The sequence below is a fragment of the Branchiostoma belcheri genome, unplaced genomic scaffold (assembly GCF_001625305.1).
Source record: "Branchiostoma belcheri isolate BF01 breed outbred unplaced genomic scaffold, Haploidv18h27 scaffold15, whole genome shotgun sequence".
Lineage (NCBI taxonomy): Eukaryota > Metazoa > Chordata > Leptocardii > Amphioxiformes > Branchiostomatidae > Branchiostoma > Branchiostoma belcheri.
The window spans coordinates 4204977-4217667 of NW_017802935.1; the positions used below are offsets into that span (position 1 = coordinate 4204977).

Here is a 12691-nt window from a genome sequence, read left to right on the forward strand (position 1 = left end):
TTTGCACAATGTGTTCAAACCCCTGCAATAGCCAACATATTTTAATACCTAGCACAGGCGTAGGCCTTCAATATCAAAGATAATGCATGTGCTACATGTATAATGCGAAGTACAATGTATAAACTATCATTAGGCCATACCAATTTAATTTCTTGATTAACGGATTCGCCTCTTCATTTTTTTCTGATTTGCAAATAAAAATAAAAATTCAGAATCAACTGCAGAATGCTAATGTTTTGCCCTGAACAGTTGAAAACAGTCCTTTTCTTACTACTTGTTACAATCATTTCATCGTTCAATGCAGTGCTACCATTAAAAGTTAAAAATTCATTGTTTAAATTTTGAACCAGCCTGGTGTGTTGACTTCATGGCTCCTATCATACCATTTTGGGCCATAATAGGATGCCTAGGCCTGTTTTTATTTTTTATTTTTTTCGCCCGCCCGCTCCATTATTTTTCTAGAAAAATCCGTTAACCAAGAAATTAAATTGGTGTGGCCTTAGGTGTTATATAATAAGAACATGTATTTCTCCTTTGTGAACTACTCATTGGTTCTTATCAAACTACCTGGGTTGATAATACCTGTAGCCTTTCAGTTATTCTGAGGAGTTTAAAAGTTACATGTTCACGTAGTTTTACTGGATACAATATGTGGCTATAGTGTGTAGCTGGGATTTGAACCAGTGTCCACAGGTCTAGGCTGTGAACTCTCGAACCCCAGGCCTTCCACGGTCGCCTGGTTGATTGCGGCCCTGAAAAATTGTACAGAAAACTAAGCTTTAAAATCTGTACCTAAGAAAACCAAAATATCAATTCTGATTAATCAATGTACAGTAATGATACAGACTTAAAAACTATATAGAAGAAATAGTTATATGGTACATTCGAAACGAAAATGTACTTTGAACACATATTAATACTACGGTAAGTTCGTGAGTGACATACTACAGTAAGTTGACATTAAAACAACAACCACACAAACTCAATAATTCTGAAGTTTTAAAAAACATCCTGTACGTTAGATTGTCAGCTTTTAAAAACAAAAACAAAACAGTTAGAACTAGTACAAAGAGAGATTCAAATAGCACTAGCTCACCACTCTCCGTTAGAAAAGCTTAAGCTTGTGTCTGCAAAATTAACAAAACCATGCAACAAGCAATCAAGAACTTTAGTCATTTCTTCTTCCTGCATCTTCAAACAAACCTTTTATGTACTCTGAGCTTGAATATATGAAACAATTTTTTGAAGACTAAAGTTTATCTTCAGATAAAGCACTGGTCCAAGTTTCAAACAAAGGAGTAGAAACAATGTAGGAACAAAGACTGGAGTTGTACAGTTGAAAATTTGGGTGAGTCCAATTTCTTGTGTTGGAAATTACAGCTTAAACTTGCTTCATAATGATTTCTACCAACACGGATGAACTTTCAAGATAATGTAGAAAGAAGTTGAATCAGAAAACCACGGCAAGGTAACACACGAGAGAGTGAGAGGCTAGGTTGGAGGGTGATACCTACGCGACGCGTGACATGGGGTGCAAGCAACTAAACCAATCACACCTGGATCTGCTCTCCGCTGCGCATGAATGGTGGCGGACGACGCTGGAGAGACGGCGAAGCGTTACTCGAGCCTCCCGGTTGGCTGACGTTGCTACGAGAGTTGTCGCGTGGTGGAGAATTTCTACAGTAGAATTCGGAAAAATTAGGAATTGTACAAAGACTATAATTATGCCTACAAAAGATAAGATGAATTAGCAATGATGACAAGGACTCCTAAAAATTGCCTACAGTACAAGTGTAGCTATTATCTTTTTTGTGGTCTTGCTGTAACAGGGGAAAAAGGACTGAAAGGATGTTGTTTTATGATCCATTCAATTTTCCCCTGCCAAAAATATTATTATCGCCACCAAAAACATCCTGTATATGATTTCAAGTTTATTACAAACTGTCATATTGCAATGAACATAGTAAAGCTGAAGCAACCAATGGTAACACTTGTACCATACCATTACCAGTGTTAGTCCCAAGGGTGACCAATGATAACACCTGTACCAGACCAGTGTCAGTTCTAGGCTAAAGTAGCCAATGACAACGCACGTACCAGACCAGTGTCAGTTCTAGGCATATAGTAGCCAATGACAACGCACGTACCAGACCAGTGTCAGTTCTAGGCATATAGTAGCCAATGACAACGCACGTACCAGACCAGTGTCAGTTCTAGGCCTATAGCAGCCAATGATAACACACGTACCAGACCAATGTCAGTCTCAGTAGCCAATGACAACGCACGTACCAGACCAGTGTCAGTCGTAAGCAAGCGTTACTCACATAAAGCTGGACTCTTCTTGGTTAGGGAAGTCTGGCGGGAGGCGGTATGGCGGCGGAGCGCGCGGGTTCTCGTCAGCAGGTTCTCTGCAGGGCAGCACAAGTGCACACACAGGGCAAAGCTTCAGCCTCAGCTCTTCATACATGCCAACAATGTTACAGTACATGCCAGCTGTTTAACCAGGGCTCGAAATTAATTTTTTGGGGATAGGTGCACTGGTGCACCCAACCTAAAAAAATTAGGTGCACAAAATTTTGTTTGGGTGCACCAAATAAAACAAAAACTAATTACAGACTTCAAAATCTTTAACAAGTACTACAATAAAGATTTTACTATTTTTCTGACACTTAGATGCCAAGAATATTCTGCATACTATTATACATTTGATATGTACAATAATGCAACAAAAAAATATTTGGGTGCACCAGTGCACCTACAGAAAAAAATTGGGTGCACAGCTCCAATTATTTCGAGCCCTGACATGCTAACAATGTTACCATACATGCCAGCTGTTTAACTGTTCTACATTTTTAGTTACATTGCCAAGGATGAACAAAATGTACAGTCATACTAGTAACCAAGCATTAATAGATTGCACATTCAAGTGTTTTTTTTTCAATATTCTTAATAATATAGGAGCATAAAATTTGTAGTTTTGGGCATGGAGGTCTGAAAAGAACATATACTAGTATATTTCAGGTCACCAATATTTTTCATTTGCAGTTACTATGAACAAGACATTCAAACATGCATTGAAAAAGGTAAGTCAAGAATGACATGTTATAAAAACAAGCTTGCAATAAACTGCAAGACAGTCATTTATGCCTTAATATGTTGTCTGCAAATGGGAATACAAATGCAGTGCAGTATACAATACTGTACAGGAATAACGTACAACACATTGGGTTTTAATATGTGTGACACATTATGTGTACTGAATTTATCATGCAAGGTGACGAAAGAAAAGAAGGGCTGACATTCTGCAGTTGATTATTTTTCTATTGTCCCCAAAATGTCCCAAAATGTCTTTATACATGTAGTTGTCCTGGCCAAAATTTTGGGTCAGTGGCATTCGGGACACCGTTAATTTGAGCCCTGGTGCTCCCTGGATACGTACTGGCACAGTACAGTACGTGTACATTCTGCTATCATACTCCGTGGATACGTACTGGCACAGTACATGTACATTCTGCTAACATACTCCGTGGATACGTACTGGCACAGTACATGTACATTCTGTTAACATACTCCGTGGATACGTACTGTGGAGCCCTGGTGAGTGGTGTCCCTTCGTCGCCCCTGTGCGGGCTGGCAGCGTTAAACATGGGCAGGGTGGAGCGCGGCTTGATGTCCCGTTTCTGAGACAGGTCCCTCAGCTCCTTACTGGCCTCGCGGATGGAGGCGTGGTGGGTCAGCTGGATAGCCGGCGTGGCCTGGTCTCGCTTCTGACTGCAGGGACAGAATTGCAAAATCTTTCCAGTTGCTTGAGTAATGATTCCTTGTGTACCTATCATGAAAGTTCATCTGTGTTGGTAGTTACATGTTTAAAGTTAAAACTTTTGATCCAACACAAAGAAATCTCTCACCCAGAGCTTTCGATCAGTCACTCAGTGAAGCTTGTCACGTGGCTTCTTTGAAGTGTGACAAGCCTCACTGGGTCAGTCTACTGAGGAAGACCAGAGTGACTGATTGAAAGCTCTAGGTGAGAGATTTGTGTTGGATCCTTGTGTACCTCATTAGGCCACACCAAGTAAATTTTATGGATGACGTCCTTTGGAGACCCTAAATCTAATGCGAGAGGGCGAAAAAAAAACAAGAAAGGCCCTAAAAAACAAGATGCCTAGATTAGAAATATACTAAGAGATGACAAATGTAAGGACACAAATCGAATGAGGCGACACAGTGTAATAAGCAAGAAGTCTTTTATTCATCATCAAAACAGCAATAAATCAGGTGGAACAGCAGTTGTCGTCCTGTCCTGTTCTCGCGTTACGGGTTTCACGTCAATCTGACGATTTGTGGCACTGTCGTGACTCCTTGGTCATAGTTACAGGAAGTGGAATTTCTTGTTTTTTTTCTAGGAACAGGCCAAAATCAATGCGCGCGCGGACGTCATCCATAAAATTTACTTGGTGTGGCCTTACCTGGAAGTCTAACCTTTATCAACACCAGGAAACAAAGAATTGTTCATTTTTACATAAGTCTATAACATCTACATCTGTATAACATGAAATTCTCCCCATCCAAGACTTTCTGGTGCCTCTCCCAGGAGACTGATTTAAAAAGGAAAAGCAAATTCGATTCGTGGTGCCACGAATTTGAATTCAACTTCACAAGAAAACTTTGCGAATAAAACTGGCGTCAAAGTTTCAAGACACACCAAATGACATGTACATGTATCAACATGACATCAGGCTGCTTGCCCAGATTAAGCTCACTCTGCTAATCGTAAAATCATAGCATCAAAAACACATCCCTAAGAAGAGTCTAAAATGTACTGTAAGATTTGAAAGGTGTCAGAAGAGAATGAAGTGTACTTACACGCCCTGCCTGCGTCCACACATGATGTAAGTGAGGAGTAGGAGGAGCACAATGAGGATGATACAGGGGATGATGATGATGAGGATGAAGTACAGGGTTAAGTCTCTTCCCGTGTCGGTCAGCTCACGGGGCGTGTACACTCCTCCCAGCACACCTTCTCCTTCAACAAACAAACAAACAAACAAACAAACAACTTCAGCACAGGATCTGAACGTGTCTTAGGAAACAGCATGTACATGCACATTTTATAAATGGCATTCTCTGCAGACTAAAATCTGATGTGAGAGCAAGAAAAATAACATTAACAAGTAGAAAAGAAATTTTCAATACGATGTTGTAACAATTGAAGTGACAAAACATTGTATTATAACAGCGAACAACAAGTCTTTTAATACAAAGACACAAGTGTGGTAGCTTCAGTACACTCAAGGCTGCCACCCTTACTGTCTTGGCATCAGTTACTTTTACTAGTAGAAAAGTAGCACCTTTGCTATCAGTATATTCTATCTCATGTATGTACTGAGTCTGTGCGGGTGATTTTCCGATTATCCTTTATACAATGGTTTATTTCAGTTGACACCTTGCAGCCATTTGGATGAATTACGCAAACTTACAAAATGTCTCTAACTGAATCTAACTAAGTACAGGTAACAAGTGTTGGAATACAGTTTTGCGACCAATCCATATAATCAATTTCTTTAAACAGTTTATATTAAGAACAGATAGCAACAGCAATATCAATGAATTCTAAAATATTATGCATATTTCAGTAAGTTTATCATATCTGCACTGGCAGTTTCATTATCTTTTTTCTCCAGACACATAAAAGCTGAAAGAAATGTTCTCTATACAGTCATATTTACCTGCTGCAACAGGAGCGGGTGTAGCCAGTTCCTCTGGGGAAAACAGTCTGAACATGCACCAGTTGATGTCGAAGTTGCGAATATTGCTATCGATAGAAACGGCGGGCTGGATTCCCGGGTTACGCTCGCAAACCTCCACCTGTCTCGCGGCCTCCTCCAACTGATACGAGTAATCACGTTCTGAACCAACGTGAATGTACACCCTATAAAAAAGAAAATGCGCAAGAAAATGAACAAAAGAACGTTACTGTATATAAGCCGGATCCTTTTAGTACGTGGCTTATATATATGTTCTGGGAAGGACTTTAGTGGCAGTTTTTGTGATTTTTTTAAAACTCATTTCTCCGTGATACAATCATGCAGACAAGACAGACTTTTGGGAATCAAACTTGGGCTGAACATAGCTCAAATTCAGAGGACGGGAAAAACAAGGAACGGTCTGTAACATTTTTTTTTCACATGACACTGGACGCAGTCACGAATCGTGCAGACAAGACAGACTTTTGGGAATCAAACTTGGACTGAACATAGCTCAAATTCAAAGGACAGGAAAAACAATTGTAAGGAAAGGTCTGGGACAAATTTTTTTTCACACGACACTGGACGCAGACACGAGTCAATTTCAGCATGCGGCATTTGGTGGGGATAACAGGCAACAGTAGGGGTCGGTACACCTTAGACGTTGTCTGCAAGACTCTTTTCTCAGATATGACCTTTCCCTACTGTCTGCACTACACCCAGCACGCAGACTCAAACTTAAACTTACAAGGAGGGACGGACATGTATGTTGTTAGAAGTGACGTTGGTGCTTCGGAGGTATGACATGTACATGTATACAGTAGTAGGGTGTATCATCTGTAATCATATCTGAATCACATTCCACCATACGTAACGTATGGCACATTCATGGCACTGTATCATGAAGCATGCAGCATTTCCTAAAGGTGACAGTCGCAAGATTTAGGAGAAGTCAACGATTTTCTTTCTGGTAAACTGTAAAACATCAAGTTAACAAAAACGATTCAACCATGTAATATCTATCATTCATTTTTGATCGTAACCTAAACAAACGCTGTAAAATAATTTTTTGTAGCATAGAACTTGTTTCCTCTATTGCAAATATTGATCAGAAAATTGTGTTATGCAAACTGCAAAAGCTTACAAAATCATGAAAGCTCCAAGTAGAGGTTTTAGGCTCCAGCTTATTTTCGACATGCTTTTAGGCATTTTCATCTGAGCCTTCTTTTTTGTAGTCTGGTATCTTTTTTTTTTTACGCCAGTCAAATCGGTGGCAAATGGTAACCGCCTGGCAAATGGATACTGCCTGCCAGGTCGATTTGATACCGTCTTACAGTCACCAAAAATCTGATTGGAGAATGAATCAAGCTAGTAGTGTTTCCCTCTCAAAGATCTTCCATGCGTCACCTTTAAGAGTCATTGTAATCTAGTGCAGTGAAGGCGTAGATGCGGGTTAGGTACATGAAGAGGTACATGGTAATGTCTGATGGCACCCACCACCCAGGAAAACCGCAATGTGCAGGAGCGTTTCTGATCAGATCCATAGACTTCCTGTAGAAATATCTACCACTACACACGGGCCAATTGCTAGCATGGGGAGGGGGGGGGAAGAGTTAGAGCAAAATTACGCAAAGAAAAAAAATAACAGAGCAACTGAAAGTTCAAGATCAGCAAATTAAAGGCAAAAGCATGTCGGCTAAGCTACTGTAACACTTGTAAGTTGTTGTCTATCTGATTTTACGAGTATCTTATGTATTACTACATTTGGACTGAACTAAAACTACAGTCTAGTACACACAACTTTTGTACATTTGTTTCAGTTTCAACAGTTTGTGATAATATCATTTGTAACTTCTTCATATTACCTTGTAAATATCCACATTAAAAGCCTTTCCTCCTTTTATTATTGTATATTACATTGTATAAAAATCATAAAAGGCATATATTGGCAAACAAAAAGAGTTTCTGTATGGGACAATGCACAAATTTTAAACCCTGGAATTTTTTTTTATTATATGGAGTAAATGTTTTGTATGTCTGTTCATGTGAAAAAGATGTAGAAGATGTCAATGTTCTTGTCAGTCACAGAAGCATCTTTATCAGCATGTATCATAGCTAAACTGTTATATGGCAAAAATTATTCATTTTTATACTTCAGCTACAGACTGTGAGTTCTGAAATGATGTTTCAACTGCGGCTAGTACTGTTAGCCATTGATAGTGTCAGTAAGTTCTGTTGAAATCCAAGCCAAACTGTTTCAGCGTTAAATTTCAATCCAGCGAAAGGAATGGCATATTTGTGATGATAAACGTGGAAAAGACTTGGTACACACCCTTCATATAAATCAGGAAGGGGGAGGGGGTTACGATGCCCCATGTCCAGAGCTGATACCACCTTTGTGATGAAGACTTCTTGTGGTCTGATGTCCCAAACACGACGCACGTCTCGCAGAAAACGGGCCCGCGTGTTGCCGTAGAAAAACTCTTCCACGTTCTTGTTCTCTACCATGAACTGGACCTGCTTAGGAAGGGCTGTCAAAAAGATGTATAATGTAATAAAATGGTAAGGCAAAATACAAAAATAAACGGTAAGGCAAAATACAAAAATAAATGGTAAGGCAAAATACAAAAAAACTTCGATGAAAGATAGACATCCAGGTAATAAGATATGCCAAAGAAACTGAATAAACTATCCAAGTATCCAAGAAACAGTTACTCAAGCAACTGGATATGATTTTGGAAACGGACATTTCAGTGTCAGTGTCACTGTGTCAGTGTCACTGTGTCAGTGTCACCGTGTCAGTGTCACTGACGAAAGGTATGCAGTGGATGCTCTGAACGTTTGACCGTTTCCAAAATCATATCCAGTTGCTTTAGTAACTGTTTTTGGCAAAGTACAGAAACGTTTTGCATGCTACAGAATGATTTTGCTACTGAATATGTCTACTTACCAAGACATTCCAAAATTACCGGTTATGTAAACATAAAATTTCATCCATTTTGAACATTGAAGATAAAAAACTTACGGTTGTTGTCCTGTACATCAATGGTGATAGTGGTAGTGTTGGTCTCAAATGTGTTCTTGTTGAAAGCAACAATCTGAAAAAAAAGAAAAAAACTTTCTGCATACATATAGGAAAACCTACATTTCAACTCCATATTTTGCAATTCTTTCTCTACATGTATTATCGCTGTACCTCCATTCAAAGCCAAATCGTACCAGACTAACTTTTTTACCAAAAAATATTGTCCTATCGACGTGATTTGCAAGACTTCGCACAATCCGTTATCCCGGCTATATGGATACAGATACATAACACCACCACAAATATTTCACATTTAATTTACAGTACATCAGTGTTAGGCCACACCAATTTAATTTCTTGGTTAACGGATTTTTCTAGAAAATAATGGAGCGGGCGGGCAAAAAAAATAAAAAAATAAAAACAGCCCTAGGCATCCAATTATGGCCCAAAATGGTATGATAGGAGCCACGATGTCAACACACCAGGCTGGTTCAAAATTTAAACAATAAATTTTGAACTTTTAATGATACCATTGCATTGAAAGATGGAATAACTGTAACAACTAGGATGAAAATGACTGTTTTCAACTGTTCAGGGCAAAATATGAGCATTTTGTAGTTGATTCTGAATTTTTATTTTTATTTGCAAACCAGAAAAAAATGAAGCGGCGAATCCGTTAACCAAGAAATTAAATTGGTGTGGCCTTATATGTATAAAGACAAAGTCATTCCCTTTGTGTTCATCCTCAGGGTTCTAGCTAGCGCAAAATAGCGTAGGGGCCCCCTAAGCCATGATTTTGACCCCCTACGCTAAATTTCCCCCCATACGCTAATTTTCAATACAGCGTAGGGGCATTGTGACAGTATTTCTTTGTTCAAGAATGCCAGATCAAATGTGAAAAATTACCTATCGAGGATACATTGTACATACCTTAAAAATATTTTTTTTTCCCTTTGGGTATCGCTCAAATGGCCTCTTTTATAACTCAAATTTTTCAAAGCTCCACACCGTTCACTTCGCTACCTTGACATGAAGCCAGTGCCACTACGCTAAAATTAAATCCTAGCTAGAACCCTGATCCTTGTACCTCAATATCGACAGGTGCCAGGTCATCCTTAGTGGGTGTACCGTACAGGAATCCGTCAGTTGTGCTGTTCCTCTGGATGAAATGGAGCCAGTCTGGCAGGCCTGGGTGTCCTTTCAGGGTGGGAGTGTACACAATAGGGTCCACATCACCTGGACAGGGCAAGGGGTGGGACATGACAGTCTAGGAGAGACCTCTTGTGATTAATGTCAGTACTGCAGCAGAAAAAAATCTGGTTCAAAGACACAAGTACTACTGGTAGTCCTGCAATAGAAGATGCATTAAATTGTACCTGCCATGCACGACAAGAAATAGGTCTATGTGTAACTTGGCAAATTCAATTCTGTTTCTGGGACAAAGGGACATTTTCTGTAAGTGTCTCCAAATATAACGTCAGGGTTATGACCCTATGTTATCAAACTTAAATTACATCATGATGTCCTTCATGCTTCTTACATTTCTAATATTAATGTCAGTAGAGAGGATTCAATTCCTTACACTTGACAAGCTTTTTCTCTGGACCAAATGTTGCTAGCTAAGGCCTAGGAAAAAAAATGTTGTGTTTCCTGACCGACCCTAGAAAAACCTGCTGACCCTAGCCTTTTTTGGGGGGGTGGACCCCTGCAAGGGATATAAATATTCAAACTGATAAACCTGTTCTTACTCCATGATCTGACACCTGAGTGATAAAACTTTGTACAATTGGTTTTCTAAAATGACATTGAAAACAAAAGTGTCCTAATGCAAGTTTTACTTTGTTTAACTGTATTGGACCCCTATATAGATATCACTGAAGTCTAAAAAAAGAAGAAAAAAAAGATAATCCTACCTACATGCATACTTTTTTTAGTACTGAAACACGAAACAACATTTTCCCTAGGCCTAAGCATCCTGACTGTGTGTAAACTTAAAAGGACCTTACCAGTGTTGTCAGGCTTGAGTATGACTGTGTAGATCTCTCTGTCCAGCCGATACATGAAGTTTAACCCTACATGTGCAGGGTATGTCACATGTGCAGGGTATGTGTTCCCCAAGGCACCAGGCACCAGAAACACAAGTAACAGTCCTGCAAAACAGCAGAAATACACTGTAATTCTAGTATAACATAGTACTGTGAGTATTGTGTAACACCAACAGTGTCAACAACACAATCAGGATAAAATACTTACATGTAGCCAAAACACTACAGTGTATAATACACTGAAAGGTTTGAACTTTTATTAAAGAATATGACGAAAAGGGAATAGTTCTATGCTGGGCCAAGGAGGAAGTCCACTAATTATGTACATAGCTGTCTGGTAAAATGAGACAATCAGTAATGTATTATTGTTGATCACTTTGCTTTGTTGTCAAGTATATGTGTGTCTACCTACAATGTGATGTTTCACTTCCCCTTATTTCAGGCATTCTGTCCAAAACTCACTGAAGCATTTGAGGTACTATGACTGAGGAACACTTCTGCAAAACTAACTTATTTTTTGCATTCTGTACTGCTTTGTTTTGGATGTTGTAATTCAAATCCATCTTAATCACGACAAGGTAAGTTTCAGTCCTTCCATAATAACTGTAGATGACTTCTTTATAGTATACATAGTACATACAAGTTCAGTTTTGAACATTTAAGAATTGTATTTCAGGAAGGTACTGAGGTTAAGACCATATGCCTTGATTTTATACATGCATAATCTATAATCAGTCATAACTCCTAGATCTGAGATTCAAAGACAGTAGGAGTCCTACTGTCTTTGAATCTCAGATCTTGCAATCAAGGCCTCTTTAGTATGTACATTAATGTTGTCAGTTTACTTTTACCTGATCAACAATTTGTACCATATATATGCTTGGGGGACAGTCCTACTCCTCTCCATGAATGTAAACTATGTCCAGCCCTGCTTGTATAAGAAATCCCTCCATCCAGCTGTATGATTCTATGAATAATGGTGCAGGAATTCAAAACAGACTTCTTCTGGCTGTTGTTTAGTCAACCCTTGGTCACAGGTATCAAGGTCAGATAGGAAGAATTCCTGAGTATTGAACAGCAGCCAAACAAGTTCAAGTCTATGAGTTGACATGGCTATACATTGTGATATATTGACCCTTATTGTCTTCGTCAGAAGGACTATGAAATTGTCTCGCCGGAGTGTGGGGAACTGCGGATTTTGCGATATAAGGCATGATCGACGTCCATGATTTTTGGCAGGCAGATTACCGCTGTTAAGGCCGAAGTCAAGTACAAGTTTTGGCTTCGTGGGGGGTCCGTGCGTCACGTTAGTGCACCTTTTGTGTTTGTGGCTTGTTAGCAAGATAACTCAAGTATTTGTAAAATGTTGATTATAATTCTTGGTGTGGTGCTTACTAGTGTCGGGACCAAGGTTAAGTTCGTTACTGAGCTTCGTGGGGGGTTTCGTTGTGACTACAGGGGGCATTTTGTTAATTTTTCTTGTGAGCAGGATAACTTTTGTATGTGTGGATGGAAGTTAATGAAATTTGATAGGCATATTACTGTTGTGGTCTCCAAGATTGAGTTCAAAGATGAGAGTCGTGGAGGTCGTTATGTCCCCGTAATAGGACCTTTTGTGTTTAGAAATCCCCCACCTACATCTGCTTGGAGACAGCCGACAGCGGGATATAGTGGGGAACCCCATAATGGGATGGGATCAAATGACGTTACATTGAGGGATTGTACTATAACTTCAGCAGGGGGAGGATAGGTTGGACATATGTCAGGTTATTTTCTACGGCCACACCAAGTAATTGCTATGGATGACGTCCACTGGAGACCTTAAATCTAATTACCTTAAATTTAAGGCAAGCGCGCAATAAAAACAACGAAGGGCC

The 12691-nt window shown here is 39.4% G+C and overlaps 1 protein-coding gene across 4 annotated transcripts in view; it reads right to left on the bottom strand.

Annotated features, from left to right (window-relative positions):
* Positions 1-420: 420 nt before the first annotated feature.
* LOC109465411 (epsilon-sarcoglycan-like) overlaps positions 421-12691 on the bottom strand; it is a 16789-nt gene continuing 4518 nt past the window's right edge. For 2 of the 4 annotated variants that reach the window (XM_019762656.1, XM_019762657.1), the window contains exons 3-12: positions 9857-10005; positions 8770-8842; positions 8077-8275; positions 7242-7331; positions 5727-5929; positions 4864-5023; positions 3586-3771; positions 2325-2408; positions 1557-1677; positions 421-752 (exon numbers count right to left, since the gene is read on the bottom strand). In XM_019762656.1, coding sequence (XP_019618215.1) covers positions 696-752; positions 1557-1677; positions 2325-2408; positions 3586-3771; positions 4864-5023; positions 5727-5929; positions 7242-7331; positions 8077-8275; positions 8770-8842; positions 9857-10005 — 1322 coding nt within the window. In that variant the 3' untranslated portion in view covers positions 421-695. Of the gene's footprint in view, positions 753-1556; positions 1678-2324; positions 2409-3585; positions 3772-4863; positions 5024-5726; positions 5930-7241; positions 7332-8076; positions 8276-8769; positions 8843-9856; positions 10006-10775; positions 10938-12691 lie in introns of those variants that run through there. The other 2 variants (XM_019762660.1, XM_019762659.1) reach the window with 2 other exon arrangements.